The sequence below is a fragment of the Trichechus manatus genome, unplaced genomic scaffold, assembly GCF_000243295.1.
Source record: "Trichechus manatus latirostris isolate Lorelei unplaced genomic scaffold, TriManLat1.0 scaffold00126, whole genome shotgun sequence".
Taxonomy (NCBI): domain Eukaryota; kingdom Metazoa; phylum Chordata; class Mammalia; order Sirenia; family Trichechidae; genus Trichechus; species Trichechus manatus.
Window position 1 is genome coordinate 5167416 of NW_004444062.1, and position 19272 is coordinate 5186687.

Below are 19272 nucleotides of genomic sequence, written 5' to 3' on the forward strand. Positions count from 1 at the left end.
GGTCTGTCTCTGCAAAAATACTGTGGCCATCTGAACAGCTGTCCAAATAGCAGTCTTCATCTCAAAAAGAGAGGCTCTTGTGGAGAGTTATTTATTCATTCAATTAATATTTTAGAGCCTGCCCTTCTAGGTGCTGAGCATATAGCAGTGAATAGTTGCTGATAAGAACTGTTAGCCTGGGAGTGCTTATTAAACTATATGCCCCTTGAGCCCAGGAGTTTGCATCAAGTAGGCATTCAATCCAGGTTTATTACATGAATGTGAGGCCTGCCCTGGTTGACAATGAGGGCATAAAGCTGCCCTGATAACCTCTTGGTTATATGATTAAGTGGTAACCCAGAAAGATCCTCCAATCCAAAAGTACTTTGAGATTACACTTTTTAGGTATTCTAGATATGTGGGTTTTGATTAGAGAGGCTGGCTGGCTGTCCAGTCAGGTTCTTAAAGTGTTGTAATTCTTCAAGTTTATCACAATTCAGAATCTGATCTTCAGCCTTGCAGACCTGGAAGGCAGATTTTTTGCTATGATCCCAGAGTTAATCAGGCTTTAGTTGTTGATTTATGATAATCAAACTCATAAGAAATTGATTAATACACTAAAATGCAACTTTACTAGTATAGTTAAAAGAAAAAAATCAGTTGTCATTGATCCATGCTGACTGATGGTGACTCCATGTGTGTCCGAGTAGAACTGTACTCCATAGGGTTTTCAATAGCTGATTTTTCAGAAGTAGATCATCAGGCCTTCTAAAGTGCTTCTGGGTGGAATTGAACTTCCAACCTTTAGGTTTGCTGTATCCAGGAATTTGACTATTGCAGTAGGGAAATTTTCTGTGCCTACAATACTTGTATATCAAATCCAGTTCCTGGCAATCTGAATTTATTTAAGGCAGAGCAGAATCAGAAAGAGAATCTTCAGGGAATATACCATCTGTATGGATTGAATTGTGTCCCCCAAAAATATATGTTGTAAATCCTAACTCCTAGATCTGTGATTATAATCCCATTTGGGAGTGCGTTTTCTTTGTTATGTTAAGAGGCCGTATCAGTGTACAGTGTGTTTTAAGCCAGTCACCTTTGAGATATAAAAAGAGCAGATGAGGCATAGAGAAGCAAGCAGAGATGGGGGAAGAGAGATGCCAGTCCACATGAAGATTGCCCAGGTGCAGAAACTCGAAACAGACAAGGACCTTCCTCCACAGCCAACAGAAAGTAAAAGCCTTCCCCTAGAAGTTCCCTAGTTTAGCCTCCTAAACTGTGAGAAAATAAATTTCTGATAAAGCCACCTATTTGTGATATTTCTTTTATAGCAGCAATAGATAACTAAGACACCATCCAAGCATGGAAAAGCGTATTTCTGCCCCACCTCTCTGTAACCAGAACACTCCTAATCTCCTGATTCTGTGTCACTCTCCTCTGGACATTGCTGAAATAAACATTGTGTAGTTCTTGTCTGAGGAGCCCCTGTGGTGCAGCAGTTAAAGTGCTTGGCTGCTAACCAAAAGGTCGGGTCGGTGATTTGAACTCATCAGCCACTCCGAGGGAGAAAGATGTGGCAGTCTGCTTCTGTAAAGGTTACAGTCTTGGAAATGGGGCAGTTCTACTCTGTCCTATAGGGTTGCTATGAATCGGCAACTCGACAGTTTAGTTCTTGTCTTTGGCTCCCCCTTTCCAAGCTCCAGGCTGATAATCCCCTCTGTTCACACTTTTTTTTTCCTTCAGTGGAATTTATTAGATTTTTAATGTTAATATCATTGATTATGATTACTTTCAGTTATTTTACCTTAAGTTATTAAATTATAGCCTCAAGATATATCTGTTGGTCCCATCCGACCCAGAGCAAAGGAGAATGAAGACAACCAAACACACAAAGAAAATACTAGCCCAAAGAACTAAAGGGCCACATGAACCAGAGACCCCACCAGCCTGAGAACAGAAGAACTAGATGGTGCCTGGCTACCACTAATGACTGCCTGACATGGAACACAACAGAGAGTTCTGAACAGAACAGGAGAAAAATGTAGACAGGCCTAGAAAACAAAAAATTAATACACGTGAGGAATGTGCTTCTTAGTTCAATCAGATATACAAGACCAAATGGGCAGCTCCTGTTCTATAGCAGGATGAAAAGGCAGGAAGGGATAGGAACTGGACAAATGGACACAGGGAACCCGGGGTGGAAAAATGCTGTCACATTATGGGGATTGCAACCAATGTCACAAAAACTATGTGTATGCATTTTTGAATGAAAAATTAACTTGAGCTGTAGACTTTCACCTAAAGCACCAAAAAAAAAAAAAAAAAAAAAAAATTACAGCCTCAAGGATTGATATGGTCATGCTTTCCTGGGAAGGGCATTCAAGATCCACTTACAATTCAGTTCCACCCTAGGAAACAGTTCATACTTCTCATCGCTCCTTAGTACCCATTTTTTATCTGACTAGGCAGATTGTCTCACTTCTCTGGATTCATTTCTGAATCTGAGCCCTTATTTATTTCCTTTCTTTATCTGTAACGCCCTCTCCACTTACCTTTTCTTTGTAAATCCTATCCATTCTTTAGGCGAAGCTCATGTCTTAAATCTGCCTTGAACCCTTCTTTGTTTTTTTTTTCACTCCCTCTGGACTTTGATGCTCATTTTGCCATTTAATAGATTATACCGCATTGTATTATTTAAACATTTTATCTGGGTGCAGCTAACTCATTTTCATCTTTTGAGTCAGCTTAAAGTCACCTGAGAGAGTTCTCTAATTACACTGTCTAAAGTAGCCCTTTTTCCCACAGACAGTCTCTATTTCTCTCCCAGCCACATATATCTTTTTTATGGATTTATCACAACTGCGGTCACTATGTTTGTTTCGACCCCCACTAGGGACTGTATCAGTCTTGTTCACTTTTGTATCCACAGTACGTAGAACAATTCAACTGCTACAAAGTGAACTGCTGAGTAAATGTTTTTGATTGACTTATTCCCCAAATGGAGCCCTAGTGGTATAGTGGTTAAGAGCTTAACTATTAACCAAAAGGTTGACAGTTCGAATCCACCAGCTGTTCCTGGAAACCCTATGGGGCAATTCTACTCTGTCCTCTAGGATCGCTTTGAGAATATTAATTTTTCATGATGGAGAAGAAGGGAATAGGCCTGGAGCAACTTTTCTAAAACCACATGCCAAACTTTCTACCATAGAGGTGGAGGCAGCAGCAGTGAATGCTGGAGACCCATCTTGAGTAAGCCTGCTCACAGCTCACAGGTAGAGGGGCTTTCCAGGGAATATTCCCCTGAGCTTTAGCCACTTAGCAATTCCAGTGCCCTCTTCCCTCTCTCCTTCCACTTGCAGTCTCTCTCTCCTCATGTATAGGGCGCCTGAGGCTTGAAGAGAGGTAAAGGGTAAAATTGACAAGTAGATGGTTGGTTGCCAAAGGTAAATTTTCACCAGGCACAGTATTTTTGCTGAGGTAAATCTTGGAATCCTAAAAGTTTAATAGGAGTATCACATTTTTATGGCTTCCCAAGTGATAATACGGAATGATTAACTTACTTATTTTAGATTATTAAGGAGAGAATTACCAGATTTAGCAAGTTTTTTTTTTTTTTTGATTGTGCTTTAGGTGACAGTTTATAGCTCAAGTTAATTTCTCATTCAAAAATTTATACACATATTTTGTGACATTAGTTGAAATCCCCACAATATGATCACACACTCCCCCTTTCTACCCCAGGTTCCCTGTGTCCATTCAGTCAGTTCCTGTCCCTTCCTGCCTCCTCTTCCTGCTTTAGGATAGGAGTTGCCCATTTGGTCTCATATATCTGACCTAAGAAGCACATTCCTCATGTGTATTATTTTTTGTTTTATAGTCCTATCTAATCTTGCTAAATATTAACAAGGTTTTAAAAGGGGAAGCAGTTAATCAAGCTCTTCGTGACATACTAAGAATATTGCTTTCTTTGGTAGAATTGTAACACTCCAAATTCTGCCCATTTTTACTATTAAAATTCTGTTTCTTTTTATAATTTTTCAAGTCATTTGGTACCATATTCTATGAATTGTTAGCTGCTAATCATAACCACTAAAGATCAGTTTATAAATCAGATTAAAACCTGTTGTTGTCGAGTTGATTCCAACTCATAGCAACCCTATAGGACAGGGCAGAACTGCCCCATAGGGTTTCCAGGAAGTGCGTGGTGGATTCATACTGCTGATCTTTTGGCTAGCAGCTGAACTCTTAACCTCTACGCCACCAGGGTTTCCTAAACCAGGTTAGTTGTTAATAATTCAGTGAGACAGCAAGCAGACTAGGATACTTGTATGAATTGGTCAGCTTATTCTCTTCCAGTAGGAAAATCTACCCAGGGAACCAAATGAAGATGAGAATGTTGTTTGATTAATACAGATTCAGACTAAAGGGAATGAGATAATCTTAAAGGATGCTATCATTGTGCTTTGTGCTGCTGCTACTTTTGTTAAATACATTTTTGATTTATTTGTATTTCTCATGTAAGCACTTTTATAAAGTTCCCTTATTCCTTCCTACCCTCCTCCTTTCTTTCCTTCCTTTCTGTATCAGAACCCATGATTGGTTCTTTCTTCCTTCCTTCCTTTCTGTATCAGAGCTCATGCTTGGTTCTACCATTGATTTCTTGGCTGTATGCCTTTTTCTTTATCTGTGAAGGGAAACAGGGAGAAAAGATTTACTCATTCTCTTTATACTTAAAGTAAATATTTATTTACTTTTTTTTTTTTTCCAGAAATACTCTGGAAATGGGGAATATCCACTCCCTGATCTTTAACTTGCTTTTTTTTCCCCCCAACATTTTATTGTGTTTTAGGTGAAAGTTTACAAAGCAAATTAGTTTCCCATTCAAGAATTTATACACAAATTCTTCCTGTGCTTCTTTTTTTCATAAGAAGTATATACTTGCCAGGCTTTGTAATTTGGCCAGCCTTCCATCGTGTCTTCTCTGATGTATTCGGGAGTATACTAACAAATTCTTAAACTCTGATTACCATTTTCCTTCCCTTTGGAACTCATGAAAGGATTAGATTAGATGATTTCTGAGGCCTTAGAATGGACTGACATTCTAAGAATTATGTTCACTTTGATAGCTGACTTTCTCATAAATGAATAAACTTTCTTATGTATAAGTCAGTCCCTAGTGATTTTGATTAGTGTGCATCAACCAGTTCACCTAATGGCTTTTGAAAACCTATCAAAATCTGTATAAGAGCTTTGGTAACTATAGAAATTGCCTTCCTTTACCCATCTCCTGGTTTCTGATTAAAGTTAAAATCAAGTTTAAGACTGTTGCCCAATACCTAAAAATAAATTGCTACAACCAAATTTAGTGTATAAGGAGTGCAATCTCAGAGGCAATTTTGGACTATGAAACTAATCTTAATATCTATCGCGTTAGTCTAAACCTGTTGTAAAGCTCACCTTCGTACACCAGCATTAAGCAAGAATTGCATCAGTGTGTTCACCCTTGAACTTTTCCCTCAGCAGTCAAAGTCGTTCTAGTGTATTAGAGGCCTCAGAGAGGTTTTATTTTATTCTTTCACTTTCTAAAAACTAGATTTAACTTCTTTTCCAGTAATATCAGGTACTCTAATTTTCTCCATATGTTTCATTATTTCATGCTAATGCAGCTGAGAACAGGCTAGGTCATACAATTTGAATGCTATTTTTTATCACTACGAGTGAATGTAGGAAATATTTCCAGATATCCTTGACAGTTTTTATAAAGTACAATGAATGTGCAATGTGATTTCTAAAAATTTTCTGATTTCAATACTAAAACAGTCCTCTGTTTCCTTTCTAGGACAATCATGTTTGAAATTAAGAAGATCTGTTGCATTGGTGCGGGCTATGTTGGAGGACCCACGTGTAGTGTCATTGCTCAGATGTGCCCTGAAATCAGGGTAACAGTAGTTGATGTCAATGAATCGAGAATCAATGCATGGAACTCTCCTACACTTCCTATTTATGAGGTAACTATATTAAACAACTCTTTGTTCTTATGCTCTTTGTTTTCTTAAACTATCTTTGTTAAATAATTTATATGCACTGTTAAATCTGTGACGGTAACTGATATGAAATTAAATGAAAAAAGTCTAGATATAAAATGTTATGGACATTATAATTACAATTATGTCAGGTATGCCCAGGAAAAATGACTGCAAAGAAGTGTAACAAATTATTAATAGTGGTTGTATTAGTGTGGTGAGATTATGGATCATTCTTTTTCTTTTCTATATATTCTAATTTTTTTTTTTAGTGTAGTTACATATTATATGATCAAAATAAAAAGTGATATGTATAAACTGTTGTTTGTAATATTAATTCATATAAGTCCATTATATTTTTACATTATTATACTTACATCAGGCGAGAATGCTGACACATTGTAAAAACTAACCAGTGGCACAGAACAATTTTTATAAAAATTGTTGAAGTGGAACCTAATTTGCTGTGTAAACTTTCATAAAACATAAAACACAACAAAATGTTATTTAAAAAAGTGTAAATCCATGATGTTGAGTGGCCATTACTCTATGGGTGCTTTTCCAAGGATTTCTAAATCTCATGTGCCTATAAATGGCAGGCATATTTATCTTATAGATAAAGTTGGTTGAGACTTCCCTTCCAAATGCCTAACACATCTAAAGACTATGGTTGATAACAGTCTTATAAATAACTAAGCTCTTCTGAAAAAAAGAGTATTATATTAATTTGAGATAGAAAATTCTACCATCAAATTTTCAAACACTTTCTTGTTGGGCTTCGAAAGCATAATATCAATAACTCATTTTACAATAAAGTAGTAAAAAAAAAATGAGACCCAGATAGCTCAGTAAAATAGTTAGAAGGATATTTTCCTAACCATAAGTTTTCTAAATTCACAGAAAATTTGAAATTCCAATTAAACAAATTTGTGGTACTGAACACTAAATACGAAAGTCACCATTTATCCATCCAATAGGTAAATCCACCTTCTATTATGTCCCTGGTCAGAACAGTCGGTAGTGGTAGCCAGGTACCATCTAGTTCTTCTGGTCTCAGGTTAGAAGAGGTTGTGGTTTGTGTGGTCTGTTAGTCCCCTGGACTAGTTTCTTCTTTGAGCCTTTGATTTCCTTCATTCTCTTTTGCTCCATATGCGTAGAGACCAATAGTTGTGTCTTAGATGGCCGCTCACAAGCTTTTAAGACCCCAGACACTGCTCACCAGACTAGGATGTAGAACATTATCTTAGTGAACTATGTTATGCCAATTGACTTAAGTTGTTCCCTGAGACTATGGCATGGATTTACTCTTGTCTGGATCAGATTTAGGATTTAAACAAACAAACAAAAATCCTCTGTGTACGTAGTAAATTCTGTTTGTGCTTTACCTTTTCTTCTTCTACGACATGACCTACCCACAATAGTTTTTTAACTACCTCAGTGTTAACAGCACTTCTTTCCCTTATATAACGTTACTAGTATATTTGATTTTGGGGAATTATAATTCTGATATCCATAAAAAAGCTGCAAGTCCTCAGAAACCCTGTAAGCCATACTTATATCCAAACATTCAGTAATTAATTCTGCCAGCAGTGTATGCTAGTCTTGAAAAACAAAAGGCATCCATTAGAATGGCTAAAATTAATATTACTGACAATACCAGGTGCTGACAAGGATGTTGAGCAATTGAAACTTTGTACACTGCTGGTGAGAATGTAAATTATTACAGCCACTTTGCAAAACTATTTGGCAATATCTACTAAAATGGAAAATATGTGTAGTCTGTGACTCAGCAGTTCCACCCTTAGGGGTATACCCAACAGAAGTGCTTGTATATGTGCACCCAAAGATAGGTACTAGCTGTGCTGTTTGTGTAATAGCCCCAAAAGGGAAACAACCCAAATGTTAATTAGCAATAGAATGGATATATAAATGATGGTATATTACTGCAATAAAATAATACAACACATTGAAATTCAATGAAACTACTCCTGGATGTAATGATATGGTTAAATCTCACAAAAGTAATGTTGCCAGAAACAAAAGAATGCGTACGGTGTAATTCCATTTATATTAAGTTCAAATATTGGTAAACTAATGTATGAAGATAGAATTCAGTATGATAGTAATTTGGGGGGTGGTAGTGACTAGGAGAGGGCACACAGTGGACTTCTGATATACTGTTAATGTTTTGCTACTTGAAATGGGTAGTGGTTACACAAGTGTGTTCGCTGTATACTTTCCTGTACTAATGTTATGCACTTTTCTGTATATATATTCTGCTTCAATAAAAATTTTACTTAAAAACAAAGGTCATCCCTCAAGTAGGGAAAAAAGCATAAACAATCTACAATATATTGGAATTAGACATTTTTCTTGGAGAAAACAAAAAAAATAAACTGACCAGACATGGTCCTCTTACAGTATTCAGTCAGATTCTTATTGGTATTACTATTTTCATTATTTGAAATTGGAAGCTCCTCTTCTTCCTAGGACTTCAGTGCTTTAGATGTAAAATAGTGTTCCAATTGGACATTGAACGCAGTTGGGAATATAGTTAAATTTAGAAAGCTAAGGTAGAAAATAATGACTTCTTTTCCATATCTTACTTGTTTTCTCTCAATAACCTACCTTTTATAAACAAACAAACAAAATTATTTCTTTTTGTCTTACACCTTTATATTGTAAATAAATTTTTTTTTTCTTTAAAGCTCTTTAGTAGAATGTATTTCAAAGTCTAGCTAGCACTGCCTATGAGAAGCAGTATCTGAGTTTTCAGAACTCTAAAGTCCCATAATTCTGCTGGTTTAATTTAGTGGTTAACATCTGGTCTTTAAAGGCTTATTTTATCTCATTTTTCTGTGTCTACTCCAGAAAATTAGATGATGCTAATAGAGGCAGCTATTTTAGTTCTGCACTTCTTAGTGTAACCTACAAAGGAAATGGAATCTCCTTCAAAAACCCAACTGACTTTGAGGGGTAAGATCATGGCACTCTTACTGTGATGGTTAAGGTTATGTGTCAACTTGGCTAGGCCATGATTCTCAGTGGTTTTTCAGATAGTATGTAATCGTCTTCCATTTTGTAATCTGATGTGACCAGCCACTCAGTTGAGAGGGGAGTTTCCTTGCGGATATGGCCTACATCTAATATATATGGATGTTCTGGCAAAGCTCGCCCTCTGTGGATCCTGCATCTGACTCATCATCCTCTGACCTCCATTTCTTGGGATGTAAGCCAGCAGCCTGTTGTCTGACCTGCAGATTTCGGGACTTGCCAGCTCTCACAGCCCCATGAGCCAGCAGCCTGCCATCTGACCTGTGATTTTGGGTTTGTCAGCCCCTGCAACCACGTGAGTCAGGAGAAGCCTCCAGCCTGATGCTTGACCCACAGATTTGGGACTTGCCAACCTCCACAGCTGCCTGAGCCATTTCCTTGAAATAAATATCTCTATGTGTGTGTGTGTGTGTGTATATATATATATATATATATATGATTCACTGGGTTTGCTCCTCTAGAGAACCCAGCCTAAGACAGTTACTTTAAAATTCTGGAAAGGAATGTTCTTAGCAAGTAAATGACTTCAGCCTTATAATGTTCATTAGTCTTTCTTAGACCTCAGGTGTTGAAAATTCAGAGAGGAAAGAGGAATTTTTCTAAGGCAATGTTTAAAAAATGAACAAAAAACTTGGGGAAATGAACTGTGTGACCCATTATCCATTTTTAAAGATATGTTAGACCTTTGTTGCATCTTTATTTTATGTTGTAAAATTAACTGCTCCTGTACATTTCCTTGGCTGTATTGGGTGATATGAAATGTTAGGTGAAATGTCAAAGAGGAAGAACTAAAAAAGAAGAAAAACAAATACAGTAAAACTTGTAAAAGCTGGAAACTGTGTAAGGCGGAAACTTGTCAGAGAAGGAATACTCAAACATTTTCCACTAAAATGAGTGATAGGAAAATGGTAAGACTGTACCCTGTCAAAGGTGGATAACTTCTGAGACCCGGAAAAAGAAGGCAGCCTCGAGTTCCAGCTCTCACAGGTTTCACTGGAGTGGGTTTACCCGGAGTTTACATTTTTTCTGAATTGCTTTGAAGAGTAGCTTATATATATATTGTTACAAGTTGTCATTTTACACTGACCTACCTTGACAAGGCAAAGAAGCACTTATTTCTAGAAAAATCTTAGATGCCTTTATAATCAACTTCCTTTTGTAAATCTATATATCCTATAAGGCATTTTTAAATATGCAAGCAAATAGATGTTTGTTTTCAAGAATGTTACAAGGATCTGTGGCATCAATTTTTATTTTAAATGCCAAATTTTGACTTCAGAAAGTTCTTGTGACTATTATTTAACTCATGGTCACGGATAGCTAATACGCAATTATAATATTTAATATGCTTTTTTGAGTACACATTCTCTTTGAGAGTTGCCCACCTCCCACTCCATCTGCTTTTAGTCGCACCAGACTAATTAGACAAATACTTAGAAGAAAAAATGATAAGACTTGATGTATAAAAAGGATGGAGAGGAAGGAATCTGGAGTGATATCTAGGTTTCTGGTTTGGATGACTAGGTGTATAATTGCACCGTTAATCGGAATCAGGAATACAGGAAGAAAATAAGATGTAGTGGTTGGTGGTGAGAGGTGAAATGGTGAATTCTGTTTGGGTATACTTAGTTATAGAGGCTTTGGGACATCCAGATGGTGATGTTCAGGAGGCAGTTGGATATATGTTTTAACAGTTCAGGTAGAGAACTCAGAGTTGGAAATATAAAGTTAGGAATAATGCAGGTAATAGTTAACATTGGAATAGTTAAACTCTCCCAAAAAGAGCATATAGAGAGAACAGAGGATGGGTCAAGGACAGAACCCTGAAAAACACTAATGTTTGATGGTGGGTGAAGGAAATGCCATAGAGAAGTAATGAAGGGTTGGTAAGAAAAGGAGAACTAGAAACCAGAAGAGTTTTAAGTAGTACAAACTTCACAGAGTTGTATATGTCTTAATCATGAGTGACTAGCACAGTGGCCAGCACATAGTAAGTGCTCAACAAACATTTGTTAAATGAAACAGTAAGCTATCAACTATGTGAAATGCAAGAGATAAGGAGTGAAATATATTCATTAAATTTGATATTTTGGAGGCCATTGTAACCTTTGCCAGAAAATTACGAATGCTAGGAGATTGAGGAAGTGAGAAAGTGTAGAAAAGGAGTAAGACTCCTCTTTTAAGAAATGTAGTTTAGACGATCAAGGAGGTGGTCATTGGAGAGGGACACAGTCTAAAGGCAGTGATTTTATTTTTATTTTCTTTGGTTGATAAAGGATTGTGCATATTAATAAGTTAAGGTAGAAAAATTCCATAGAGAAGGAAGGGTCAAAATCATAAGAAGAAAAAGAAGACAACTCAATTAAAAAATGAGCAAAGGACTTGAATAGACATTTCTCCAAAGAAGATATGCCAATGTCCAGTAAACATGAAAAGATGCTCAAGGTCGGTAGTTCTTTAAAAAAAAAAAAAAAAAAACCATTGCCATCGAGTCAATTCCAACTGATAGCAATCCTACAGGACAGAGTAGAACTGCCCCATAGGGTTTCCAAGGCTATAAATCTTTACAGAAGCAACTACCACATCTTTCTCCCGCAGCAATAGTTATTAGGGAAATGCAGTTCAAAACCACAATGAGATACCATCTCACATCCACTGCAGTGGCTATTATGAGAAGAAATGGAAACTAGCAAGTGCTGGCAAGAATGTGGAGAAATTGGAACCCTCATCGATTGCTGGTAGGAATGTAAAATGGTGCAACCACTATAAAAAACAGTTGGCAGGTTCCTCAAACTTAAACATAGAATTACCATACAACCCAGCAATTCCACCCTAGGTATATTCCCAAGAGACTTGAAAGCAGGGATGCAAACAGATACTTTACAAGTATGAACATTGCTTCATTGCAGCACCATTCACAGTAACCAAAAAGTGGAAACAACCCAAGTGTTCATCAGTAGATGAATGGTTACGCAAAATGTGATATAAACATACAGTGGAATAATATTTAGCCATAAAGAGAAATGAAGTTCTGATACATGCTATGACATAGATGAACTGTGAGAACATTATGCTGAATGAAATAAGTCAGACACAAAGGGATCAAATATTGTATGATCCCATTTACATGAAATATCTAGAATAGGCAAATACATAGAGATAAAAGTTTATTAGTGGTTACCAGGGGCTGTTTTAGGAAACCCTGGTGGCATAGTGGTTAAGAGCTACGGCTGCTAACCAAAAGGTTGGCAGTTCGAATCTACCAGGCACTCCTTGGAAACTCTATGGGCAGTTCTACTCTGATGAATAGGGTCGCCATAGGTCAGAATTGACTCGACGGCAACAGTTTGGTTTTTCTTTTTTTTTTTGGTTAGGGGCTGTTTGAGTTTCTGTTTGAGGTGATGTAAAACTTCTGGAAATGGATAGTGGTCATGATAGCCCAGCATGGTGAATGTAATTAATATCACTGAATTGTACACTTAAAAATAGTTACAGTGGCAAACTTTTTGTTATATGTATTTCACCACAATAAAATAAAATACACACAAGAAGAAAATTGATGAAGTAAGGTCCACACAGCAAAAGGAGGGGATCGAAAGTATAAGTGGAGGGGTTGGCCTTGAAAGCCTCTTCCTCAGAGACCGGAGGGAAGCAATCAAGGATGCATAAAGATGCAGGCAGTTTTGTTGGTGGGGACATGAAATAAAAGTGGTTGACACATGGTAGTCTCAGTTTCCAGAAGTGGGAGATAAGATATTTTGAAGAAAGTGAGAGAGGTAGCATTGGATTTTAGGACTTGTGAATTTGAAGATTCAGATCAGAAAATTAGTAGTATTGTAAACTCAGAAAATAGTGTAGTAGATACTGTTAATATTTAACAATTTGAACACTTTGTTTAATGTTACTGTATTTCTGTTACTGAATAGTTACTGCTTTTTTGGTAACTTTGTTCATTAAAAAATAATTTTATAACTACTTTTTTAAGCAAAATGGATAATTTGCTTTGCTTTTTCTGAGTAAAATAAAAGATTATTTTACCCTATGAAAAGTTTTGAATTCTCTCATAAAAAGTACTGTATTAATTCAGAATACTAATTGTGATAATTATGTAATGAGCCTAATAAGAGGTAGAACCTGTATTATTAACTGCTTCTGTATCCCAGTAATGTAGTTGCTGCTTTTGAGGTCTTTTTAAGGCTTAGTATAAATTCTACATTGCACTGATTTTAGCTTAATTTAGTTATTAGCAGATTACATATAGGACCAAATTAAATCTTATTCTCTGCAAAATCCTAACTCCATAACCTTTTACTCTCATTTCCTTGCACCTGGTTGAAATAACCAAGGAAACATTTACTATGATTGGTGACACATACTCATAGTTGTAGAGGTTCGTATATTTTGCCAAAAACCAAACCAAACCCATTGCCATCAAGTTGATTCTCACTCATAGCAACCCTGTGGGGTGTAGAACTGCCCCATAGGGTTTCCAAGGCTGTAATCTTTATAGAAGCAGACTGCCACATCTTTCTCCCCCAGAGCAGCTGGTGGGTTCAAACCACCGACCTTCCGATTAGCAACCAAGCATTTAACCACTGTGCAACCAGGGCTCTTTTATATTTTGCTGGTCCTGTTAATACTTTAATCAAACTGACGGAAATCTGAATTTACGTTTTGCATTTCCTCCACTTGTTTATGTTAAAAGGCCTCAGAACTATGAAGAAGAGTGAGTTACACTTGGATATAATGCTAGTCCTGTGGCACCTGAAGTGGCTTTCACTTTGCTATGTAGATAGTTTTCTAAACTTTGTTAATATTGTGGATACTGCTTGAACCGTCTTCCCCAAGAAAAGTACACTTCAGTGTTTTAGGTCTGGGTTTTTGTTTTGTTTTACTTCTTATTATGGAAAATTTCAAACAATATGTAAAAGCAGAGAGAATAGTGTAATGAGTCCCCTTGTACCTATCACCCTGTTTGAACAATTATCAACATGGCCAAGCCCTCCTCCCAACTACCACCATCCTGGATTATTTACTCCATCCATAAACATTTCATTATATATCTCTAAAAGATAATTCTTTGTTCAAACACAGTGTCAAAGAGTGAAACCTCAACTCTATTAAAGTAAAGTAAAAAAGTTTTGAGGGAAAATGCAGTTCGCGAATTGGACAGCCCAAAATGAAACCACTAAGTGCTCCTAAGAGTTGATCCTGACAAGCGCTTATAAAGGCAGAAATTCCAAGTGTGAGGAAGTTTACAGCATAAAATATGATTGGTTGACTTTTAACATCAGTTGGGACATAGCCATGGAAAAGTACAAAGTTGTAAAAACATTTTTCGAGGAGGGCTAAGGGGCATTTTCTGAGAATCGGCTAACCATTAAAATCTTATGCATCTTGGAACATCTGTGCAAGCAAAATGAGGGTAAGCAAAATCACATTCTTTAGCATAACCTAATTTCAGTTTGTACAGCGTCTTGTAAAAATTTCCATCCCATAGTTGTAAATCACACATTAAAGCAGAAGACAAAATGGAGTCGGGCCTACACTTCAGACAGACAGAAGCCTCTACCATGCCAAGTGCCTGAGTTTTGGAATACTCCTACACAATAAGCACATTACTATTCCACCACTAAAAAAAAACCCAGTAATGTCTTCATATCAAGAATTCTTATAATGTTCTTCCCCCAACAGTTGGATTCGGGATCCAAGTAAGTTCTGTATATTTCAATTGATCGATATCTCTTAACTGTCTTTTAAGGCACGATATTTTAATCTCCATTTCTCATCTCACCCTGCCCTTTCAGTTTATTTTTTGAAGAAACCACACTGTTTATCCTTCAGAAATTTTCACAGTCTGTATTTTGCTGATTGAGTCCCCATGGTGTTTTTTAACCTGTTCTTCTATACTCTATATTTTCTATAAATTGGTAATTAGATCTGGAGATCTAATTAAATTTAACCTTGATTTTTTGTTTTTTTGGACAAGAATTCTTGATAGAGTTGTACAGCTCAGTGTTCTTAACATAAATATATCTCCTGTTAAAATGTAACAACAAATTTTCAGTAGAAGTGATTCTTATAATATGATTTAGAAAAATATATATTTATGTGTGCATAGAGTAAATATTGGCTGTTTTACAACCTGTTATGTGGCCTAAATTATTGGGATAAAAACCTGCATTCATAATGACAGTGCAAACTCTTAATCTTTGCTTGAAATCACAGAATACCTTGACTTCTCTGATAATTGTGTTTGAGACTCAGAGTCAATAGTTAACTATTATGAAGCAATCGGGTACATGGTAAACAATGACACAGCATTAAAATGAACTGCAATGCTGATTGTGGCAAGTTCAGTTTTGCTTCATTTAGTTATATTGTACAGAATACACTTGGGGCTTTTGATGTATGATCATTGTCTTTCTATAAAGATATTATGTGAGAGCAAGTCTAGGCCTTTAAATTGCAACATCACAGCCCCTTTTAACAAATATAGTATAATTCTATACTATAAAAATGTCTAATATGAATGATAAACTATACGTACAACTTCTTTTCTTTTTTCTTTCTAGCCGGGACTAAAAGAAGTGGTAGAATCCTGTCGAGGAAAAAATCTCTTTTTTTCAACGGATATTGATGATGCCATTAAGGAAGCTGATCTTGTATTTATTTCTGTAAGCATTTTCCTTTGCTGTTTGTATTTTAGTATATTCTTATCTATCTAAAAGTTTCATTGTGCTTTAGTATTAAGCCACAATTTTGCTCAGTATAGAGTTCTCCAGCTGAATTTTGGTCATCATGAACTTTGTATCTAACAGTTCACCAATCCCTGTAATCATTTGGTCAAATATCATTTCATGTTCTTCTGGTTAAATATCGTTTCAGATTACTGAACAAGTAGACTTGGAGAAAGTTCTCTTCTAAGATCTAGAACTAGAAAGTACTGATAACTTGTGAGCACATGTGATAATGTGTGTGCCTGTGTGTGGTGTGTGTATATTTCATCATTTCATGTTTTCACTGGTCGGTAGAGATGAGGTAAAGAGAATCAGTTTGCAAACCCGTAGGCATTTCCTGTCTAAAGAATTATGTCCCCAAAGTCATTTTGAATTGTTTGGAATTTTACATGTGTTGGTTATCAGGTTAGCCCACAGACACCTTTTTAACTCATAATATGGATGTATCTTTGTAATGAAAAAAAAGAGCCAACTCTTGGATTAAACCCTGATAATCCAATCTTTAACCAAGATAATTTACTTCTTACTGTCCCAGTAACCATCTACTCAAATATTCTGTATGTGATGGTATGTTGTTGTTGTTGTTAGGTGCCGTCAAGTCGTTTCCGACTTAGAGCAACCTTACGTACAACAAAAGGAAACACTGCCTGATCCTGTGCCATCCCCAAAATCATTGCTATGTTTGAGCCCATTGTTGCAGCCATGGTGTCAGTCCATGTCACTGAGGGTTTTCCTGGTTTTTGCTGACCCTGTACTTTACCAAGCCTGATGCCTTCTCCAGGGACTTGTCCCTCCTGATAACATGTCCAAAGTATGTGAGATGAAGTCTTGCCATCCTTGCTTCTAAGGAGCATTCTTCCAAGACAAATTTGTTCATTCTTCTGGCAGTCCATGGTATATTCAGTATTCTTCACCAATACAATTCAAACATGTCAATTCTTCAGCCTTTCTTATTCATTGTCCAGCTTTCAAATGCATATGAGACAAATGAAAATACCATGGCTTGGGTCAGGCACACTTTAGTCCTCAAGGTGACGTTTTTGCTTTTTAACACTTTAAAGAGGTCTTTTGCAGCAGATTTCTCCAGTGCAGTAGGTCGTTTGATTTCTTGACTGCTGCTTCCATGGTTAATTGTGGATCCTAGTAAATTGAAATCCTTGACAACTTTAGTTTTTTTTTTCCATTTATCATGATGTTGCTTATTGGACCAGTTATGAGGATTTTTGTTTTCTTTATGTTGAGATGAAATCCTCACTGAAGGCTGTAGTCTTTGATCTTCATCAGTAAGTGCTTCAAGTCCTCTTTGCTTTCAGCACGCAAGATTGTGCATATCACAGGTTGTTAAGTCTTACTCCAATTCTAATGCCACATTCTTCTTCATATACTCCGGCTTCTTGGATTCTTTGCTTAGCGTACAGATTGAATATGGTGAAAGGATACAACCCTGACAAACACCTTTTCTGATTTTAAACTACTCAGTATCCCCTTGTTCTGTTCAGTCAACTGCCTCTTTGTCCATGTACAGGTTCCATATGAGCACAATTAAGTGTTCAGGAATTCCCATTCTTTGCAATGTTATCCATAATTCATTATGATCCACACAGCCGAATGCCTTTGCATAGTCAATAAAACACTGGTAAACATCTTTCTGGTATTCTGTGCTTTCAGCTGAGATCCATCTGGCATCAGCAATGATATCCTCATTCCATGTCCTGTTAGAAACCTGGCTTGAGTTTCTGGTAGTTCCCTGCTGATGTACTGTTGCAACCATTTTTGAATTATCTTCAGCAGCATTTTACTAGTATGTGATATTAATGATATTCAATAATTTCCACATTCTTTTGGATCATCTTTCTTTGGAATGGGCACAAATATGAATCTCTTCCAGTCAGTTGGCCAGGTGGCTGTCTTCCAAATTTCTTGGCATAGGCAAGTTAGCATCTCCATCAGTGCATCCATTTGTTGAAACATCTCAGTTGGTATTCCATCAATTCCTGGAGCCTTGTTTTTTGCCAGTGCCTTCTGTGCAGCTTGGATTTTTTCCTCAATACCATCAGTTCTTGATCGTATGCTACCTCTGGACGTGGTTGAACGTTGACCAGTTCTTTTTGGTGCAGTGACTTTGTGTATTCCTTCCATCTTCTTCTTTTTTTAAATTGTATTGTGTTTTAGGTGGAAGTTTACAGCGCAGATTAGTTTTTCATTCAAAAATTTTATACACAAATTGTTTTGTGACGTTAGTTGCAGTCCCTACAATGTGTCAGCACTCTTTCCTTTCCACCCTGGGTTCTCAGTGTCCATTCTTCCAGTTTTCCTGTTCTTCTTGCCTTCGCATTTGAGCAGGTGTTGCCCAGTTGGTCTCATATACTCGATTGAACTAAGAAGCATGTTCCTTACATGTGTTACTGTTTGTTTTATAAGCCTGTCTAATCTTTGGCTGGAAAGTGGAATTCAGGAGTGGCTTCAGTTCTGAGTTAGCAGGGTGTCTGGGGACCATAGTCTCAGGGGTTCTACCAGTCACCATCGGACCATTAAGTCTAGTCCTTTTTTGTAAATTTGAATTTTGTCCTGCGTTTTTCTCCTGCTCTGCCCGGGAGTCTCTATTGTGATCCCTGTCATTGCATTCGGTGGTAGTAGCCTGGCACCATCTAGCTCTTCTGGGCTCAGGCTGGTGAAGGCTATGGTTCATGTGATCTGTTAGTCCTTTAGGGTAATATTTTCCTTGTGTCTTTGGTTTTCTTCATTCTCCTTTGCTCTGAACCTGCTGGGACCAATAAATATATTTTAGATGGCCACTTGCAAGCTTTTAGGACCCCCGATGTTACTCACAAAAGTAGGATGTAGAACATTTTCTTTATGAACTGTATTATGCCAGTTGACCCAAATGTCCCCTGAGATCATGGTCTCCAGCCCTCAAGGTGTTTGGATGTGTCTAGGAAACTTCTGTGACTTTGCCTTGGTGAAGTTGTGATGACTTCCCTATATTGTGTATTGTTTTTCCCTTCACCAAAGTTAATACTTGTCTACGGTCTAGTTAGTGATTTCCCCTCTCCACTCGTCCCCTCCCTCGTAACCATCAAAGATTGTTTTTTTCTATGTGTAAACCTTTTCTTGTATTTTTCTAATAGTGATCTCATACAATATTTGTCCTTTTGTAATTGACTTATTTCACTCAGCATAATGCCCTGCAGATTCATCCATGTTGTGAAATGTTTTGCGGATTAATCATTGTTCTTTATCGTTCCGTAGTATTCCATTATGTACCATATTTTTTTAATCCATTCTTACGTTGATGGGCACTTAGGTTGTTTCCATCTTTTTGCTATTGTGAATAATGCTGCAGTGAACATGGGTGTGCATATGTCTATTCATGTGATGGCTCTTATTCTCTAGGATATATTCGTAGGAGTGGGATTGCTGGATCGTATGGCATTTCTATTTCTAGCTTTCTAAGGAGGTCTTAATTGTATTTTAGA

General features: G+C 36.9%; 1 protein-coding gene across 1 annotated transcript in view; it reads left to right on the forward strand.

Moving 5' to 3' along the window:
* The window catches only part of UGDH (UDP-glucose 6-dehydrogenase), a 44011-nt gene that overhangs the window by 2287 nt on the left and 22452 nt on the right, over nucleotides 1-19272 (forward strand). The window contains exons 2-3 of the mRNA XM_004384665.3: nucleotides 5819-5987; nucleotides 15632-15733. Coding sequence (XP_004384722.2) covers nucleotides 5819-5987; nucleotides 15632-15733 — 271 coding nt within the window. The remainder of the gene's footprint in view (nucleotides 1-5818; nucleotides 5988-15631; nucleotides 15734-19272) is intronic.